Raw genomic sequence first — 20,749 nt, forward strand, 5'->3', positions numbered from 1 at the left:
ACATCGAAGAGCTACACCTTCACCAAAAATGCTGGCATTCTCGGACATTACAGTGCCTAGGAGGATCTTGCAGCGCCCAACGTAGGCTTACACCCACGTATCTGATAATCCTTAAGTGAGTGTTTTTAACTCTGAAGTCCCCAGTCTGCAATTTTCGCTACAATTTTAGGTCTTTGGCGTGAAAAATCCCCACCGGCCTTGCCCCAAAGAAAAACAAAGGTTCGTAACATCTGTTTGGCTTACCCTTACCCCATGCAAATGTTTATCGCTCGTCTGCTTTAATGCACGAGTGTATCGAATTTGTTGTTGCCTTCTCGATAGGGCCAAGGTCGTTCATCTATGCATTTCTGTTTGCCTGGCCGAAATATCGGTAGTTTTCTTGGCCTCGTGACTCCCACATCGAGTTTTGGTAAGAATCGGTATCGGTGACGTGAAGTGAAATGAACGATGATTCATGCAAGAGCTGTTTTGACTTATTTATTGTCTACCTAAACTTAAACAATCCTCCATCAACAATATTATCAAGCACACCAAGCATAATGTAAATTTAGCTTCAAAAATATTTTCTTTTTTATTAATTTCGCTAAGTAAATTTCGATAATGGCAGGCCGATAATAAGTGGCATTCAAAATCGAGGTGATTACAGAATTTAAAATGTAATAGTCCCCACCATCCATTCCGAAACTTATCAAAACATGTTACTCCCAGGTTCCATCCAGCAATATATAACATATCTTCTAGATATTTACCATAGAAATAAGTAAGCAACAGTCATACTCTACTTTCCACCATCTGTCAAATGCACATTTCATTGTTTTCACCAAATATTTAAAAATCGCACCGATAAGAATTACAGACGAACATCGTGGTGATTAAAGATATTTAAATATATGTACTTTGTACAAGAATACCCACATATCATAGAGCAATTAACTACTTAAATTCTTAGTACCGACGTTTATGCACTGCATTTCTCAAATGGACACCATTTGCATAAAGTCATTTAGGTTTGACAATAACCACAACCGTCCGAAGGTCTTCTTTCAAAACTGATTGAGAAGAAACTCGTAATTGAATGCTAGATAATCCACAACCTGCTTCCAAATAAAACACTAAAATGTATTTGCTAATTTCTTTATTTCCACATATCTTGTAATAAGTATTTTGTATAATTTATGCTCAGCTCTCCGTTTATCCCTTGCACATTGGGTTGCATTTCTCATATGTCCACAGCTGCCACATGCAAAGTTATTGCAACTTGCCGGCAATTTATCGTAAAACTTACATTAATTATCCTTCAAATCTTAAATTCAATTGCTTTACTCTTACATTCGGTGTGTTTTGGTTTTGGGGAAATAGAAAACTATTTGCTTTTCGTGACGCCACCACCACCACCTACTCCAATCTCTCTGGCGGCGGCTATCATCCATGGTCGCTACCCGCAATTGAAATGTCTTTATGTCATATGTATGTATGTTTTAATATAGTATCCATATTGGCTATCAATATTTTGGCTGGTTGGATGAACGATCAATCGATGTATGTACGTAGTTTTATGGTATTTGAGTAGCTTAATATATGATCTCTGATGAACTGAAAGTTGCATTTTTTGTTCGTTATTGGTTCAGTGATTTCTTTTGTTTTGCATAAATAGACTTTGTATTTTTTAGTTCGTTCGCAAAAAGGGACGGTAAAAATTACAATAAAATCATTATTTTGAAATATGGATGCATTTTCTGTTTGTTTCTGGCTCGATATCTCTACTAACTTTCATATGTATATAAATATATTTACAATTGGTTAGAGTTTGGTTTTTTTGTTTCATAAATAATTTGTTCATAGGCAACTCTTGGGAGTTTTTATCTGTGAATGCATGAATGGACGTTGTGTGTGTGTATCTGAGTGTGTGTGTGTGTGTGTGTGAGTGTATTTAGTGTCGTTTGTGTACTTTAAATATAAATTCAATTTAATGGCTCGGTAATTTACACAATATACGATCTTGTATATATAAATTTCATGTAGAATCTCCACCTCTTCCGATTGACAACGAAAACGAAAAATCGTGAACCCAAAAAGAAGCAACAAATTTGTAAGTTTCCATCTCTTGTAGGGTAGAGGGGACGGGGACTGCTACTAGATAATGTGCTCTGGTTGCTGGACACTACTTTCGTGTTTAATTAGCTACGATAATAATATTTATTTAAACTTTAACGCTTTGTCTTGCTATTTTGTATGTTGGTTAAGCTGCTTGGTAATCACCATAGTTATTTATTTTGTGTGTGTTAAACCATATATCATATTAAGGCCATTAGAGCTTGTTGCTGCTGAAAGAATACATATATGACAAAAGGTTCGTCTAATGGTCTCATTGGGGGACGTGGCACAAGGAATTGTACATTTTCGTACAGCAACAAACACAAAAACTCATTCGAAATGAAAACAAATTCTTAACTACTTGCTTGATAGTTTTATGTGTTTTTGATATTTTTTAATTGAATTAAATAATAATGCACAAATCATATGTTATTTCTGCAATTAATGCTAAGTGTGAACCACAAAAAAAACTACGTTTTTTCTTCATTGCAAACAATAATTAATTTCCTACAATTCAATCATTTTGGCGAGGCCCCAGTGGCGCTCTATAAATACAAATAATCATCATCAGAATCGTCTTTGAGACTTTGTAGACTGTTTGCTACTGTGTTGGTACTACAATGGCTTCCAAACACCATCGATAATATACATTTCGGCGAGGAGGGAGGGTCTCCTCTTGTTCATGTTACGTACGTTTTTAGGGGTACGACTGTAAACCCGTGTGAAAATACTCTTGGTTATCGGGCAGGGCAGGCCAATTAATACATGATTCCTCAATTGCCAATACCATTTCGTTTGTTCAACATCAACATTCTTTATCAACTTTTTTCGTTTTTCTTTTGTTTGCTTGCGCACAGCGTTGATAACAAAAATCAAATATTCAACGCGAAACTTAACAAAACTCAGATTGAAATCAAACTAGGACGCTATCGAATCGATATGGTACATTCGATTCGCATTTATAAAAATACAATTCGTTACGTTACATCTTCTCGTGACCTCACACTCATCTTTCGTTTTCATTTTAATTAAATTAATTGGACGTTTAAGTAACTAACCGTTAATAACCATTTACTGCTTCCTGCTTCCTTTCGATCTTGTCTAACACAAAACTTTCATTCTAACTAAACTTTCAATAAATACAAATACAATAGAAACAAATATATAGTTATAGTAGTTAGATGGAGAATAGTTATAGCTTCGTTCTCAATCTGCAATCCGCAGTTCATTTTTGTGTATTGCTGCAGGCTGCAGCCTGATCTCTTTATATATGATCTCTTTCTCTCTGAAGGAACTCCAACGAACTTACAACTTAAGCAAAGTATAAACTAAAGCCAAAAGTTTACGCTGCACGCTGATTTTATGTTAGAAGGGATTGGCATTACTGCTCGCTGGATTCCTGCTCGATGGACGTGTACTGAACGAGGATTTGCCGCGTGTGCCGCTCTGCGGTGGCATCGGACGACGAACATGACGCATTTCACTGTTTGGGGGAAAGGAAACGAAGAAAATTTGTTAGTTTGTGAGTAGATAGGAGATTAAAAAGGCAGTTTTTTAACAATTTAAATTTTGATTGCGCGCAGCGGGATTTTCTTGGGATTAGGTGGATTCCAGCAGCGGGTTAGCAGGCAGGCAGGCGGCAGACATGCAAAGCCTTTTGGTTGCAGTTTGCAAATGCTTACCGAATGCTGGAGTCTCAAAAATTGGGAGGGATACAAGGGAGAACATAAACTTTATGACAGTAACAGATGTGTGTAGGGGATTGATGGCTGACTTTTAGCGACCCAAATGCACCCACCGATCCATTTCCATCTCCTCCAGACGCTGGGTGAGGGCCAGCTTCTGCTGGACAGCCAGACGCAGCAGCTGATTGAGAGTCTTCTTCTCCTCCTCGGCAGCCTCCAGCTGGCGATTGAGATCATCCACCTGAGTGACATACTCCTCGCAGCGTGCAGCAAACATGGCACGCAGACCTAAGCAACAAAAAGCAATGATTAAATACGAAACGTACAGAAACCTGTTGCTGGATAATTACTGGAGAAGGTGGCTGCATCTTCTTTGAGCAAACGGAGCTCGTTACGCAGCTTGGACATGGTGTCGCTGACAATGATCTTCTCGTTCTCGTACTTGGACTTGAGATTGGTGAGAGCCACCTCGGCGGTTTGTTTGTTTGACTTGAGCACATTGCGCAGGGTTCCGATTTGTTCGCGTTTCACCGACAGCAAACTCTTGAGCTTGACTATTTGCTCCTGCAACTCTTCCATTTCCTCGGTGTTGCCCTTTTCCACAGCTGTAATAGATGATAATCCCTATAAATTATGCATCTTTGATCATATTGAGAGGCCCACTCACCATCTCCACCCTCGGAGCGAACTTTGTGTTTGTTCAAATCGATGGTATGCTCCACAGCTGTCTTCAAATGCTTGATCTGGTCGCTGACCGTGTCTACATACTTCTTGATCTCCACAGAATCAGCCAAACCCTGTAGATCCTCAACGATTTGAGGACGAGCAATGAATACATCAGACTTGAACTGTGATTGGATGGCAGTAAGCGAATCGTTTTCAAAGCTACCAAGAGAACAAAATACGAGTTTAAGCAACTGTTAAATGATATTTGTGATCCCAATCTAACCTCATATCATCGCTCTTATGATCCAGTAGGACACGCGTGGGCGTCTCCCCATTGACAGTGCAGACCAGATGATAAAGCTGAGCCAGATCATCGCTGAGGGCCACCAGAGTGCTGCGCGCCGAGCCCAGGCTCTGGCCGGCATTCTGGGAGATGTGCGTAAGGGTCTGCACATCGCTCTGCAGATCCAGGGACTTTTGCTCGGTGGCCAGAAGCTTGTTCTTCAGATTGGTCACCTCGTTGCGCAACGTGGTGGTGGCATCCGTGTAGTTCAGGCCCTTTTGAAGCTCGGAAATGTCAGTCTTGAGGCCATCGATCTCCTTGGCTGAGAGCGTGAACCAGTTCGCGTACTGCGAGATGATTGCCCGCAGCTGCTGCTGCAGTTCGTCCTTCTGGTCCTCGCCAGCCGTCTGGTCCTTGACATCGATCTGCTTTTTCAGCTGCACCAAAGCATCCACATGGGCGGCCAATAGTGCCAGGCGGGACATGAAGTTCTGCAACTCATTTTGTGACTTGTCCAGACTCGTTTGTGCCTCCCGCAGATTGGCCGTCAGATGGGTCTTCTCGTTCTCCATGCTCTCCAGCTGCTTTTCGAGCTTCTTCAACTCGTTCAGATGGATTTCGGAGAAGAGATCGCATTTGGTGCCATCGGGAGACTTCAGTTCGGTGCTCAGGTCAGCCTCCAGACGTTTCAGTGCTAGATTCTCCTCCTCGCCATCCGAATTCTGGCTGACGTTGTCCTCCATATTGTTGCGTATGCTGTAGGCCAGATTGCTGATGTGATACATGGACTCGCGGTTCAAGTGGCCATCCAGCTCTTTCTTCAGCGCATACTTTGCCTCGCGTTCCCCCTATTGGAGAATGGTATTAAATTTGTATTTAAGGACACATTTAACCATTCAAATGCTGCACCTGCAATGCCTCCAGCGCCTCCTCCATTTGCTTTTCGGCAATCTTCTTGAGATTCGCCAGCTCATCGACCTGTTGATTCAGCAGCTCAACTTCCTCGGTGAGACGACGAATCTCGTGTTTGGCACCTTCAAATTCCACCTGAGGGAGAACACAAATCGATTAGCTATTACATCTTTCTATCGCATAAATATCTGATGGACTCACCTGCGAGCTCCGCAGATTGGAAACCTGCTTCTGCAGCGATATGTTCTCCTCCTCCAACTCCGAGTACTCGCTAAGCATACGCGTCTCGCGGAACTTTAGATCCTTCAGCTCGGACTTGAGACGGAGTCGCTCCGCCTCGTTGTCGCTCTTGTCCCGACCAAAGTCCGAGTTCTCCTGTAGCATTCGATCGCGCTCGTTCCGCACACGCTCCAGCTCATGGCGCAGCTGTTTCGTGTCGTTCTCCAGGTCAAAGATCTGCAGATTGAGCGAGGTTTCCCTGGCAGCGGACTCGTTGAGCAGTGCATCCTCCTGCTCGATGCCCGTCTTGTTGGTGACCTTCTGTGAGCTCTGGAACTTTGTAAGGGCCTGAAACGGATAACAACAGAACGGACAAACGAGATGAGCGAGGTGTCAGATGGGGCGGGGTAAAGACGTGGCTGATGGCACACCCCACCACACCACGGTAAGTAGTAATCATAAAAGTTTCCTTCCAGCAGCCCCAGCCATTGGATTTTTATTGCAGTCATTTGCATGTGTAAGTTACGTGGGGAATGGCTGCACGGATGGGTGTGGTTCGGTTGGGCTGGGTTGGGTTTGGTTGCTTCGAGGAGAGGCGTTTACCACTAGGGACCTTTGCTGTGGCTCACTCCCTCCCTTGCACTTGGTTTCGTTTTTCATTAAATTCCGTAGCACCAGTAGGCTTTAATCTCTTGGGTATGTAAGGATCGAGAGGGAACTGGTCGAAAGTGAAGGATAAATGATTGTTGAGGTTCTTTTTTAATATAGTAGTATAGAAAGAAAAGAGGTTTTTTTTTCCAGGCGAATGATTTACAATCGATTCCCTTTAAATATATTCCATTTAACATCGTTTCTCCACAATTCAAAGACCCCCTTGTAGGAAAGAGTATATCCATTTTCTGATTGAAAAATATTTCCTAATCATCTTCGCTTATTTTTTTCTCCTCCCACTGCAGGGCATTGCAGGTCTCCCCAGAGGGGCAGATGCAGCAGCTAGCTCTTCCCTGGGATTCCCGGGACTCAGTCGTCGTCATTTATTGGATTTTCGTTAATTGCGAGCCTGGGCAGTGGCAGAGGCAGTGTCGGTAAGCGCATTAAAGTCGCTCGGAAGCACATAAAGGTTAATGGGGGCACACCCAGTACCCAGTACCCACCACCCAGTGCCCAGTACCCAGCACCCAGGACGACGAGAGCCATGGCCGTCTGTTTGGCCAACAAGGTAAATATGTACGAATATACGAGGAGTATACATAATGTTTATGGGGCCCGGCCAGGCCAAGCCAAGCCCTTAACTGGGCGCTGGAGACGCCACTGACTGTTGGCATGCGGCATGTCCATATGGTCAGGGAGTGGGTGGACTGATTGGGTGTGTTCCTCCCGTGTTCGGGGGTGTATAATCCTTCTGGCGGCTTTAATTGAAATCTCAAACCCCGTCTGCCCGTCTGATGGTCTGCCAGTTTTCTATGGGCCCATTTCGAGTACGTGCTTCACAAGTTTCATCATCAAAACGCGGCCAGAAATCATGAGTGGGACTTCTGCAGGCCGACCTCAGAGCCAGAGAGAAGGCCAGAAAGTGGGAGCCACAGAGAAGCACCGCATTGCCCCACGAGGAGTGACCACGAAAAGGAAAGCGAGAATAGAGGAAACTGCATTAAGGACCAGTAAAGAGTTTCGTTCGGGCTTTTCTTTTGGGTCCTCTTCTCTGCTCTGCATCTCGTTTTAAATGCTGTGTAATTAGCAGACGGCGGAGGCAACCAAACGACGCCAGTCGTGTCTACCCTTAACCCGTTGATAAGCCGGGTCTCGCTGGCCCGCTCTTTTCATTTCCCTTAGTTTTCACTATGGCCGTGTAATTATCGTTGACGGCTCTGGGGCGACGTCAACCAACGCCTATCCTCTTGTTGTTTCTGCAATCTCAATTTGACAATCGCACACACCCACAATCGGCCGTCTCGCGGCCCTCTCCAGCCACTCGGGCGGCAGTCGGCTTTAAGCCAAGTGCATTTCGTTAATTAGTGTAATGTGAAGCGGAAGGAAGGGGGGTTGAGGGGGCGAAAGGGGCTGGGCCAACCTAAAAGAGAAAGCAAACAAAAGGCCAAGGCAAGCGTCGGATGGAATTTCAGCTGCCTAAAAGCTGTCGCACGTTCGTTCATGCAACCGAATTGCAAGGCGCCTCTTAGGTTAAGAGGGGAAAGATATAGAGAAAGAGAGATGGCTAGAAGGGGAGGAGATGGGAGGAGAGATGGCGGGGCAAGTGTGAGATAATCAACCAACAAAGACTCTGAAATGAGGGCGGATTTCAGAAGCATTTCATTCAAATGCAACCGAGTGTACTATCCATATAATAGAGATATATCTTTATAGATATTCTTCGAGAAGGTGCATATCATAATATTCTTATAGATGGTACTTCTTAAAGGCAGATGTTTGTACAGTTAAACAGGATTTTCCATCCATGGTGAAAGATATATCAACTAATTGAGATCCATACATTATTCAACGAGAGCGTGATGGTACATGGTAGAAAGGGCGTGACATTGTGGAAGGTCAACACTCGCGGACAGTGTTCCAGGCAGCAAAGAGAGAGGTAAATAGGCACCAAGTGCAGCATCCAGCATGACACTTTGCTCTTTTAAAACCAAATTGTTTTATTCTTATGCAGATCGGGTAACGTGTACGAAGTATAAAATCTAATAGAGATCTTAACGGTCTTCAAAAACCTTTGTTTCTATGGAGACATTTTCCAGAGTGTCATCACGTTACGTGCTCTATAAGTAAACCTCTCACATAATCAACATTTACATCTCAGAGATAAGAAAAGCATGCAAAATATTGTAAGCAACGAATCTAATTTTCAAGATTGTAAAATGGAATTCCATTTCCATTCCATTCCATTCCGACGATCTCTATTCCATCTGGGACACAACAAATGTATGTTTTCGATCGATTTTTGGATACTTTAGGATAGTCCTAATCGACCGCTAATTATTTATTGTAAATACTCAGGAGTTGCCTTTTAGAAATTAAGAAAAATTAATTCCATTTTACATATATTTTAGTTTAAATTTCGGAAATATTCCATGTGCACTCCATAAATGGAATCCCGTATCCTGCATTCGTTCTGCCATTCTTTATATTCCCACAAGTACCCCACATATTTCTCACAGTGCACCCTCACTATCCATGTAAAGTGACGCCATGTACCGGGCAACAGGCCACAAACAAATGGCGGCATAAACTTTATGCAAATTAGAAAAGATTTTTAATTAAGTCGAGCAAATATTAACACAGTTCAGAAGAGGCCAAACAGAGAGGCAGGCACTCCACATAGTATGGCGCCAGACCAGACACCGGGCCTATTCCCCCATCCTCGTATCTGATGGAACATTTCACAATGTATCTGCGGTTGGATTAGACGCAGCGAGATCCCGTTCAAGTGAGCTGAGAGTGGGGAGGCAGGGACAGGAGGCAGTGGCTGCAACAGCTGTTGCCGTCATCTCTCTCTGTCTCTCTGGGTGGAATGATGTTGCAATGTTTGGTTTCCCACTGCCACAGCTCCTCCTGGCCGAACAGGCACTAAAAATAGACCAGATTGCCCACATTATGACGGCGATGAGCAGAATTTTGGAGCGCACTGTTGCTGAGCACTTAGGTGGGAGCAGCAGGGTAAGGTCCGTACCGGCAATGGGCGACCATAACAATTTTCCTCCTCCTCTCCCTCTGCCTGCAATTCCACGGGTACAGAGATACGGCTACGAGAACTGGATGAGGGTGGGTCTGTTATGGGTGGTTATGCTCCCCAATGCTGATAAAGTATGCCATGAATGACTGAACAGATTGTATATATTGTATATTCCATGGGGGCGACACCACGCCCATCTCGTTAACCGACGACTGAGGCGGCAACGGCCGCTTCACTCTCGTGGAACGCACCAGAGTAAATTTAAATCTGGTAACAGCCCAGGAATACAGCACAAATAGCTGTCAACAATAAACTGTTTTCTACACAGGGAAAGTACGGGTGAAAACACCCTCCACATATCTTAAATGGTGCACACACTTAATCCATCAGAAATCTATACTCCATCTATCTAAAAACTATTTTCAAATGATCTTCCGTCCCTTCTTCTTTCCTCTATATTCCATTTATCTTGAAACTATTTTCAGAGTATCTTCCATTTATCTTTACACTATCTTTAAGTAATCTAGATGGAAGATCAAACTATCTTTTAAACATTTTTAATCTTTAACATCTATCTATCTCTTTTCAAGATATGTATAAATATATTCCAAGCATGAACCTTTAGAGCTTTATAGCGAAAGATTTTCCCTCAGTGTACCGTTTGTTATGGTCTCTGGCATAGTCTCTAACCCCAACAAATGCACAAACAAAGAGAGAGAGAGAGAGATCCACACACACTCTGGATAAAGTGAGAGAGAGAGAGCGGACTGACGCACATTTGTAGCCATGTCAATGCACGGGCATGACACTCTCTGAATTTGAAATGCCGTCGAAAAGAAGAAAAAAGAAAACCCACAAAAAAGAATAAAATAAAATGAGAAAAGAAAACGGTGACCAGAAAAGCGAGAAAACTGCAAGAAAAAATAATGTGTGTTTTTTTTCACACTCCTGTTAGATCTCACTATAAAACGTATATACCCTTCGGTGGAAGGGGACCCACACAAAGGACGAAAATCTGTGGCATCCACAATATTGAAGATACGAGAAAACTAAAAACGCACAATCATAGAGAATGACCGTATCTATGAGATTGATGAATCTGGATCAGATCGGATCATTTGTATAGCCAAAAGGAATAAATTAATTTTCAGTGGCTAAGCAGCGCCCGACGACATGTTCAGACACGTTTTCTATCTCTCCCGCACGCACACATTGTCGCTCAATGTAGCCGTACTGACTATGTATCGGGTATAAATGTAGAGTAGCGGTCGCCGCCGCAACTCACAACGTTCCCCCTCGTTTTTCATGTTCCGTAGGCAAATACGCTCAACAACTATTCAACAGTTCTACGTAAAGAAACGGCATTCAACTCTTTTGTGTGAGTGTCCATCTACATACATTTGCGACAATTAAAAGAGCATACAGCTGATATGTACATATGTATGCTTAAATTTAAATAAACCCAGTGGAGACTCGTGAGAATTGATTGAAACAGGTGCAAGTCCACATTTTAGGGGAGTTGCCAGTAAACAATTATAATGAAATGGGTTCTCATGAGATGAGACGATGATTAGTTAGTATTTTTAGTAAATGAACATTTTTTGATGAACTTTCATTTTCCAAGGCAGCGAGCAATCGAGTTCCCAGACAACTCAAATGTACGTAGCACATGCTCATATGTACATACAATATATGTACATATGTTCGGGCTCTTCATTTGAGCGAGAAACAAACGACTCGAAAGTCGATCTCATATCGCTCAACTTGAAGGAATCGTATGCCTCTTCTACACGAGTGCCTGACTCAGTTAGTGCAATTGTGTTCTACCCCATTCGTTCCCATATTCACTCTGTATATGTATATTAATGAAAGCAATATAGGAATCTACATATGTGTGCCTGCATGTACACATGTGTTGGTGTCTGGTGGCAGTCGTCTCATGTGCCACATATGTTTCCTCCATAACCACAGAAATTCTGGACGCACTTCTAAGATTATTTTTCTGAGCACAATCAGTTTTTGTTTGTGTGGAGTCAAGGCGTATAGAGATAATTTCAGTTTGCGTAGGAACTGGGCTCTGGACAGAAGCGGAAGAACTTGCCAGGGAAATTGCAGTTGGGATTCGGCTGGATTTAGCTATAGTTTCTGTAGAGGTTGAAACATCTTAGAATGGTGGGTAATGCGAGAACAAAAGTTCATTGAGGGATCAATCAATCCGCTCAGCTGATAACAAATGTTTGATCATCTTCCGTTCAATGATGATGTGTACCAATAGGAAGTTGAGTCAGAAAATGTATGTGTATAAAAAATGTACCCACAGGAAATGCAAACTAAGGTGATCGTGCTCTCCCTGATCTGTCTATGCTCCGGCCAAGCAGCCAAGATTCTTGTGCTCTTCCCACATGCCAGCGAGAGTCATTTTGCGGTGATGCGCACTCTGGTCACGGAGCTGGCCAGCCGGGAACACAATGTGAGTATTCTATGGGCGAAAGAACGATTAGAAGTCATTTGAAATCTCCAACAGGTTACGGTATACACTGGACACGGTCTGGGAGAGCGCTTGGAGAACGTGTCGGAGACGATTATTCCCGAATATCCATTCTGGAGCAACTGTGAGTAAGCGTCGAGAGAGAACTACGAGAACCATAAGTCTCAGTGCGTTTCTTCTTTCCATGAGCAGTGCAAAAGCATGCAGCACCCAAAGGTAATCTGGCCGATCTGGGAAGATTGTCAATTCCAACTCTTCGCAAGTCCCTGGCTGTCGTCGGAGCCAACGCCTTGGACCACTTCCTCAGCCAAGAGCCCCTGCAGAAGCTGCTGCAGCAGCCCCCATTGGACTTCGACTTCGACGTGATAATTTTGGACTATTTTTACACGGAGGCTCTACTGGCTCTGGGCCAATTCCACCAGAAGCCTATCGTTGGCATCGTGAGCACGGACTTTGGCAACTACATGGAGGCAGTACAGGAGTCCATGGTGCCAGCGGCATGCTCCCCCATTGACTTTGAGCATTATGTTCCTTCGCTGGGATTCTCGGCGAGATTGGGAAACATCCGGGAGTGCATCTCGCGCAGGAAGCAGTTCGCAAAGGATCATTTCGGGGCACAGGAACAGCTCATCGCTAAGCACTTTAAAGTGAAATCGTCTGTGCCAGAGCTGCAGGCGAATCAGCTTTCTCTGCTCTTGGTCAACAGCCACGTGCCCCTGATGACGCCTCGTCCGAGTCTGCAGCACATTGTGCCCGCCGGTGGCCTTCACATTCGTGGTCCGCGGGAGCTGCCATGGAATATTAAGAGGTTTCTGGAGGAAGCCCGTGCCGGAGCCATATACTTGCAGCTGGGAAACGAACAGCCATGCGGCGAGCTGCCCAAGTTGAAGTTGGAAGCGCTCTTAGGGTTCTTTGACTCCCGCAAGGAAAGGTTCATTTGGTCCTGCCACGACGTGAAGACTTTGGACGGTCTGCCCAAGAACGTGATGATCCAACATGCGGTGCCGCAGATCGACATCTTGGCCCATCCCCGGGTCAACGCCTTCATTATGAACGGAGATCTGCTCAGTCTGCAGGAGGCAATCGTCAGAAATGTGCCAACTCTGGGGCTGCCGATTTTCCAGAACGAGCGGCAGAACATGGAGCTGGCAGTGAGACTAGGTGTTGGCCTGAAGCTGGAGCAAGAGAATGTCACGATTGCGTCCCTGTCCTGGGCGGTAGACAGGCTACTGCTGGAGCCGCAGTATCAAATTACGATTCGGGATGTATCGCTCGAGTTTCGGGACAGACCTCTGGGCGCCCTGGCCAGCGCTATGTTCTGGGTGAACTATGTGGCCAGACACAAGGGGGGGGCTGCGATCAGAACCCGAGGTGTTGGCATCTCTTCGAATCAGTTGCACCTTTTCGACCTGTTTTTGTTCTACTTTGGAGTGGCGTTATTTTTTGTTGGCCTGCTGGTGGGTCTGTGCCTTGTGGCCATATTTTTTTGGCAAAAAAAAATTTCTACCAAGAACACCAAATTAAATTAGTCTGAAATACAGTGTATTGAACGCCATTTGTGGTTTTATTTAAATTACGTCAATTTTAAAAGGTATAGGGTATAGAATCCAGGCTCTTTCAAATTTTTCTTCCCTGCATCATCGGCTACCGCCGCTCCATCATGAGCCAACCATCCCTCCAGTAGCTCCTCGTCGAATCGATTCAGCATCGAGACTTGTAAGTCAATCAGTACATAATTGTGGACATATTCTAAAATATGTATATCTTCCTTTACTGGGGTACCCTTACTGGGTACCCTACGCTTTGCCACAAACCGAGCTGTATCCGATTTCCCCCCGCCAGACGGAGTCCTCTCCGAGCATTACCCAGGCGTCTTCGTGACAGACCGAGTCTTATTCCACCCACACAGAATCGTATCCCCGCAGGACAAAAGTGTGTGTGTGTGTGTGTGCGGAAACTGTGGCATAAAAGAACTCAAATTACGCCCTCAACGAAATGGGAATCCGTGAGATTTGCCAACTGCGAGGGCAAGTGGAATGTGGCATACCCTCTAAAGTGCCAGGACGCGAAGGGAGTAATCCTGTTGAGCTTAAGCATACCTGGGGGTGTCCTAACGTGTCCATACAAGTGGAATTTCAAATTCCTGTCTTATATTGAATATTCTACGAGTCCTAACGAATATTTATTTGGAAAAGAAACTAAAGCTCAAGTCAAAGCAGAAGTTGGGGCAATTGGAGGAAATCGAGTTTTAAATTCATCTCTAAAAAGAGATCCATTGGAGCTCTATGCACTTCACATTTTTTACGGCTGCAGGAACTCTTAAACTCTTAGAAAGAGAACTGGAACTTCCGCAACCTAAACAAACCCGGAGAAAAAGTGCGCTCTCAAGAAAAACGCAGGAAATGTGAAATGGAACACAGCGGGGGGCGGACTGCCACAGATCCTTGAAAGAGCGGAACCACATAAAACGAAATAATAATAAATATTCCGAGAGCAGCAGCGTTCTCTTCCGCCTCCTTTTGCTGGCCAGCTTCACAGTAATATCTATTCTGGCAATGTGTGTTGCATAATGCAACGAATGCGGGAATCCTCGCTCCCATTTAACAGCCAATAGTCATGGCGCGTTGCATCCATCTGGTTGCACATTTGCACAGTGTTTCGAAAGCGATGTGGAGATGATTGCCATGCAAATGTCATCTGGCAGGCATCCAGCAACGGAATGGCGGAATGGCACCACTCGAGGTCAAATTAGGAGACAGAACCCTAACGGGGATGCGCCAAAAAGTATACGCAAATAAATGGCACAGTTATTATGCAGGAAAAACCAATCTAGGGCTCCCCCCAAACCCCATTCAGGATTCAGAGATATCTTTCTTGCACAGCCACCTCCAGGAGGCAGGACTACATCTTTTGGCCAGACCCACAAGCAGACAGATTTCCATCTCTCAAACGAGCCCCATCCTGGGCGACAGCTCTCGCCCAGACGCCCTCCAGGACTTGCGACTACAAAAGTTCAATTGTCACAACAGTTGTCCTGTGTGCGCCCCAGCATCCTTGCCGAGATTTTGCTCATCATCGTCACAAGTTCTGTGTACTTTACATTTTCATTGCTTGCAATTCATTGCAACGGCCTCTGGGGAAATGGTAGGGGGGCGGAGCTGTCTAGCTGTGGGGGCTTGGCGGGAAATACAACACTTTTTTTTCCTACTCATTTCCTTTTGCCACTGCGGCTCCTGCCACTGCCACTGCCAGTGCCAGTGCTGCCACTGATGCCAATGCAGCTGTCTGACTGCGACGGAAACATGTTTTGTCAGTGCTCAAGCGCCACATTTAACCCCTTGCAACCCATGGCCTCCCCTTTTGTGTGGCATCCACTTGCAGTTGCGGCTCTTCCTCTTATTGTTGTTGCTGTTGCCAGTTTGATTGCCGTGGAATTGCAATTTGCGCCAAAAGAACAGAACATCAGTGTCAAATCATTATAATTCTCTCCCTTTTTTTCGTTGTCTGCTCTTAATCCTGCTCCTTCTGCAGATCCTGGTCCTGGGCCTGGTCCTTTTCCTACTCGTACTTCTGCTTTTTGTGGCTTTCATGTTGCTGTTGCATTTCTAATTGTAATTGTCTGCCTAGGATTTCGCTTGGTTGAGCATTTGGCAAGGATTCGCAGGGCCATGCCATAAATTAATGAAGCTTAAGCTTAAGGTTATTCAAGCACCACTGCTGGGAGGATTATATTTATGGGACTGATTGGGATTTGATTTGGAAATTGTTTATTCGGAGATAGCCATTAATTAGGATACCAATTCGAAGTCCCTAATGGGAGTTGAATTCGTGAATTTTCCCTATTCAAAAAAGTTTAATTACGGCTGTTATAGCACTTAGTAGAAAAGGATTTTAATGATCTCTGAAGTTCATCTCCGGTAAATCCGTGGATACATGGCATTAGATCTATGTGAAAGATCTAAATTTTATTAGAGAAATATATAGTAGTTATATCCAGATATATTCAGTACAACAGCAAAGTGGCTTCGTTTAATTAATCGAGGCACATATAGTTCACATAAATATGTATATGTGAATTTAATTTGCTCTATAAGATAACGAAAAAATTCCATTTCGAAAATTCACTTAAATTCTTTCATTTCCACCTCTTGTCACTTTTTCAACATTCCACACGACATTCCTTTGCTTTGGAAAATTCCACACGAAACCACGACAAATAATGGCATTAATTATTAAATTTGTATTAAAAACTTTTCGGTTTCGACCACGGACCAAAAAGTAGCAAAGTTAACACAGCAGGCCCCGCGATAGGAACAGAACCCACAGAACTACGGCGGAATGTCCTCGGTGTGGGCCATAAATTATGGCCATCACACACACAGAGCGCCCGGACAGCACCGAACAGGACAGGAAATTCATGTACGGGGTGGATGGGAGGAGTGCTGCGTCCATCGTTCGCTTTATGGCCCTTGTTTCGGAGCCCATTTTAATTGCCGCAGTTACAAACGTCCAAACAACATCGTGTGTGTCCCTCTCCCTCCGCCCGCGCGTTGGGCTAACTCTGATTCCCTCTGAACTGAATAAATTGCCAAATGGGCAACTGGCTCTGTGGCTGACAGGTTTTCCTGCCCAAATATTTGTTCTGTGGCTGCAGTTGTGGCCAATTTGCAGTAACCCCGAGATCGAAACTCTCATTGCATTAAAACCCATTCAATGGGAAAATTTTCACCTCCGGGCCAAGTCTCATGCTAAATTTTCGATTATACGAAATTAATTTTAGTAAGCTAATTTCACGCCCCGGGCACAGGTCTCTGGAGCCACAGTAGGGCGGAAACTTTCCATTCCGTGCCGTACCGTACCATTCCCCTCTGATTTGTGTCATTTCACGGTGAGGTCGCCCACGGCTGATATCTTGATTACAAGTGGAAATATGTTCCCCCCCTTCTGATGCGCCACAGTCTCAGCCCCAGCCCCAGCCCCAGCCTCAGCCCCTGAGTTGCAGTTAGCGAAAAATGCCCGCAGTGACGTTGTCGTCGACGTTGCGAAAATTATTATACTCTTTCGGAGTATTTTCGTGTTAATGAGAGGTTTGTAATGCATAGAACGAAATATATTTCATTCCATTTATATGAGACGGTGTTTTTCTTATACTAGAAAAAATACCTGAAAAATACCAGTAAAATACTACATAGAAATCAATATATTCAAATGATTTTTGAAATTCAAGTAGCTGAAAAGTGAACTTTCACTGCTCGTCCAAATGAAAGGGTATGTTTAAGTCGTTGCGCATCCATTTAGCTTTTTGACATTTTTTAATTTTAAGCATCCGTTAAAATGTGTGAGTGGGAGAGAGTATGAATGTGTTTGTATAACTGTGTGCATGGGTGGATGAAAGAGGTAGGCGGCATTCAGGGGGTTTTCCCCTCGCACTCGTTTTTTTGTGTTCTCGGAAAAGTTCAGTTGAGTTCAAATCCAACAAGCTGGAAACTATCAAGCGGGGCACAAGTACAAACTACAATTAATTGGCATTGGCAGGCTTTTTGTTATTTTCCTGAATATGCAGGTGTAGACGTCCCCTGGGGGAGTGTTACCCCAGATCTTTGAACTTTGCATAATTGAAAAGTTAATCCTGCAGTTATGTACGATATAATTAAAGCCAGAACCAGTGTAGGGGCATTCATATTTTGTGTTATAATTTAATTAAAAAACTTTAGGGCGCCACTTTATTTTCATGAATGTGCAATTTCATCACAAAATGTATCATTCCTGGCACTATATGCTTGATTGCGATGCTGAAAATTATCATAATGTGCATATTCTAAACTATCTATGATTCGTATGTGTTGCTAATGTGGTTTGAGTTAGCGAAGCTCTTGGTTCACATGCCAAAGTCACTTGATTTTCCGTTCCATTCCATTGAAAAAAATTCGAAATTATCGCATAACTAGCATTATTAGCCATTCTTTATCTCCCCTGATAGTCAGTGTCCTCAAAAATCGTTTGCCCAAGCAACCGCTTTAATTATCTACAGAAAAAAAAGAAAAGTAGACTCCGAAAAGGCAAGCAAAAAAGGGAATAGGGAAATGTTAATAGAAGGCAGAATGATTATTGTTCCCCCATTTGATTTTTGCAGACGAAGGGACAAAACTTTGCCTGTCGTCTGGCTATGCCCGGTTCCTGTCGTTTCCATCCAGCCGCCTAGGGCCCCAAACGGTAGGAATGCCAGCGGAAATGCCAAGCGGTAGCGACGACTAATTGGCAGAGAGTTTATCCATACTGAATGGCATGAGTTGAGCGGGGTAAAGCGAGGGAATACAGCGCTAAACGTAGGTGCAAAATGAAACGGCAAAAATAGATTGACCGTGCAAAAACAAGAGAGCTGAAATAATGGAGGTATTCTTGACAATGTTTTTGCTTTTTTTTTGTACAGTAACTTACATTTTGTAAGTATTTAGTTTATGAAATGAATTATGCAGAAAACCGATAGTGATTTCAATTACATCTAATCGATTTATTCCCTATCCCTTATGTTTATTGAATTTTCCAATTAACCGCGATTACAAGAGAGAGAGAGAGAGAGAGCGATACAGATCGAGAGTTAGAACGCGTAAGGGAGACGAGTGCGGCGTTCACTGAATCGGTTAAGAGTACCGCAAGCCCAGTTTTGAAAAGCAGCACGTGACCATATGGTCATGGACGTCGGACTCGGTTCGATCGGCGATTATTTCAGCTAGACCTGGCAGACAAGCCAAAAGAGAGCGCTGCAAAAGACAAAAGCGAGACTGAGGAGAGAGACTGGCCAACAGGTGAGCGAGTTAATTTGCCAGCAAGACAAATTGAAGGCGATTGTGAAAAAGCTTTGCTTTGTGTCTGTGTGCGTGCTAAATAGTTGGGTGAGCAAGATAGCAGACAAGCGGCGGCAAATGCCTGGAAACAGATCAGAATGCTTTTTGCAGTGGACACTGGCTAAAGAAGACCCCGGCATTATGTATAACGAAGATGTTACGAGAACATTAAATAGTCTGATAAGAACTTAGCCGGATGGAGATCCGAAATGTAATTACTACTGAACAATGAATTTTAAAGAACATGAAAGACTTTAGCTTTTTTCTAAAAACACCTCAATTAAAACACATTTCTCATATCGATATTTCACTGTATTAATTGAGTATTCATTTTCTCCTCGACTCTGTTGTACAACTTATCTATGTCCCACTCTGTATTCACCCATTTCCCGACCACCTCTTTCCTCTTACCTCTTGCGTGATGTCCAGCTCATGCCGTGTGTTATCGTATAGCGTTTCCAGCTCCTCGCACTTCTGCTCCAGCGCCGACTTCTCCTCCAGCAGGGACAAGCCATATTGCGCCGACTGGGCGCTGGCGGAGGAGACCTGGTCAAGCTCCCGGGTCAGACGCTCCACTTCCATGCGCAGCTCCTCGAGGGATTGGCTCCCCTCCGTTTGGCTGGGACTGGACATGGCTGGTGGGCACGGGGTGCTGCTTCTGGAGGGGGGAATGTGGCTGGATCGGACGGTAAATGCAGCCCGAAGGCGTGGCAGCGGCTCCTCCTGTCTCTCCTGTTGCTTGGGCGGAATCGTAGATTTCTTGTTCTCCCTCTATTTTTGTTTTTGGAGGGAAATCAATAAAAGTTGTTCCTTTCTCTTTGTTTATCCCGAACGTGGAGTGCGGGGGGTTGTGGGAGCGCTGCTGGAGCTTCTGCTGCTTCCCGTTCACGCACACACACATGCAAAATGTGGGGAGGCGTTCATAACTCCACACACACACACACACACACTGTGATGTTCTCAGCTCTGCGCTGCGCTTGTGTGTGCGTGTGCGTTTTACCTTTTCTCTTTTGTGCTGGTCTTCAGTGGAGTGGAATGAAAATTGGAATTTCTGTTCAATTCAATTCTTTATCCACAAACCGAAATGTGTTTGTCTTTGCACTTGTCGCACTTAAAACAACAATTATATTCCAGGCGCGTGTTGCACACTCGCCCACACCCACACAAAAGCAGTTAGCAGCGCAGCAGCGCAGGAAGTTATTTCAATTAACCAAAAACGGCAGAGCACAGTTTTGTCGCCAACATGACATCACACGATTTCCACTTTCATTTTAGTACAAATTTGTGCCCATATCTTTTATTTTGTGGCCTGCAGCCAGAGTGCCGCTTCGTTTACGATTTTCGTTGCACAAGTTCGATATATATAGCAATATAGAAGGCGTAATTTGTCCGAAAAATCCAAAAAAACAAAAAACTTTTACCGCAATCACGTCCAGAGCAGTGTGACCGCTATACCGTGCGACCCTCAGAAATATACCGACATATACCGTCTCACTTAAAAAATATACCGTAAATATACTGACGAATGAAAGTTCTATTGTATTCCTCGTTTTCTTTCTTCCGTTGAATATTACTAGCTATATAGAACTTTTAGCCGTGCCCACATAATTTTAACGCATTGATGAATCAATTTTCTATACAATTGGTTAGTTTTTAGTCCTTGCTTTTGTTGTATTTTGACTAAAACAAGGTTTAAACAAAATAGTTCAACAAAAAAAACAGTCGCAATGTTGCTGGTATTTGATGACATGATGCGTGTATAGGTCTTTGTATACCCTATTTCGTTAATTTTATAAGTAGATCAAACGCAATTTACTACGACCTTTTCTCAAATTGATATTCTTTTGACATATTCAAGTACATTATAAGTATCTT

General features: G+C 43.8%; 2 protein-coding genes across 3 annotated transcripts; one reads left to right on the forward strand and one right to left on the reverse strand.

Annotated features, from left to right (window-relative positions):
- Window positions 1-2: 2 nt before the first annotated feature.
- Window positions 3-13,602, forward strand: LOC6595368 (UDP-glucuronosyltransferase). Of its 2 annotated transcripts, XM_002020768.2 has the most exons (6): window positions 3-115; window positions 170-219; window positions 6,816-7,078; window positions 11,862-12,011; window positions 12,066-12,153; window positions 12,222-13,602. In XM_002020768.2, exons 3-6 carry the CDS (start codon window positions 7,055-7,057, stop codon window positions 13,556-13,558), a joined length of 1,599 nt encoding a protein of 532 aa, XP_002020804.1. In that variant the 5' UTR covers window positions 3-115; window positions 170-219; window positions 6,816-7,054; the 3' UTR covers window positions 13,559-13,602. The 2 variants fall into 2 exon arrangements, with proteins under 2 accessions (XP_002020804.1, XP_026844459.1); XM_026988658.1 differs by lacking the exons at window positions 3-115; window positions 170-219; window positions 6,816-7,078 and adding an exon at window positions 11,548-11,713.
- Window positions 2,606-20,274, reverse strand: LOC6595367 (protein bicaudal D). The gene is made up of 8 exons (XM_002020767.2): window positions 19,286-20,274; window positions 5,842-6,207; window positions 5,638-5,775; window positions 4,729-5,576; window positions 4,447-4,664; window positions 4,130-4,384; window positions 3,893-4,067; window positions 2,606-3,577 (listed from the first exon to the last, which is right to left on the reverse strand). The coding sequence occupies exons 1-8, from the start codon at window positions 19,505-19,507 to the stop codon at window positions 3,460-3,462; spliced, it is 2,340 nt and encodes a 779-aa protein (XP_002020803.1). The 5' UTR covers window positions 19,508-20,274; the 3' UTR covers window positions 2,606-3,459.
- Window positions 20,275-20,749: the final 475 nt, after the last annotated feature.

Source organism: Drosophila persimilis, unplaced genomic scaffold, assembly GCF_003286085.1.
Source record: "Drosophila persimilis strain 14011-0111.01,24,50 unplaced genomic scaffold, DperRS2 tig00000191-arrow-pilon, whole genome shotgun sequence".
Lineage (NCBI taxonomy): Eukaryota > Metazoa > Arthropoda > Insecta > Diptera > Drosophilidae > Drosophila > Drosophila persimilis.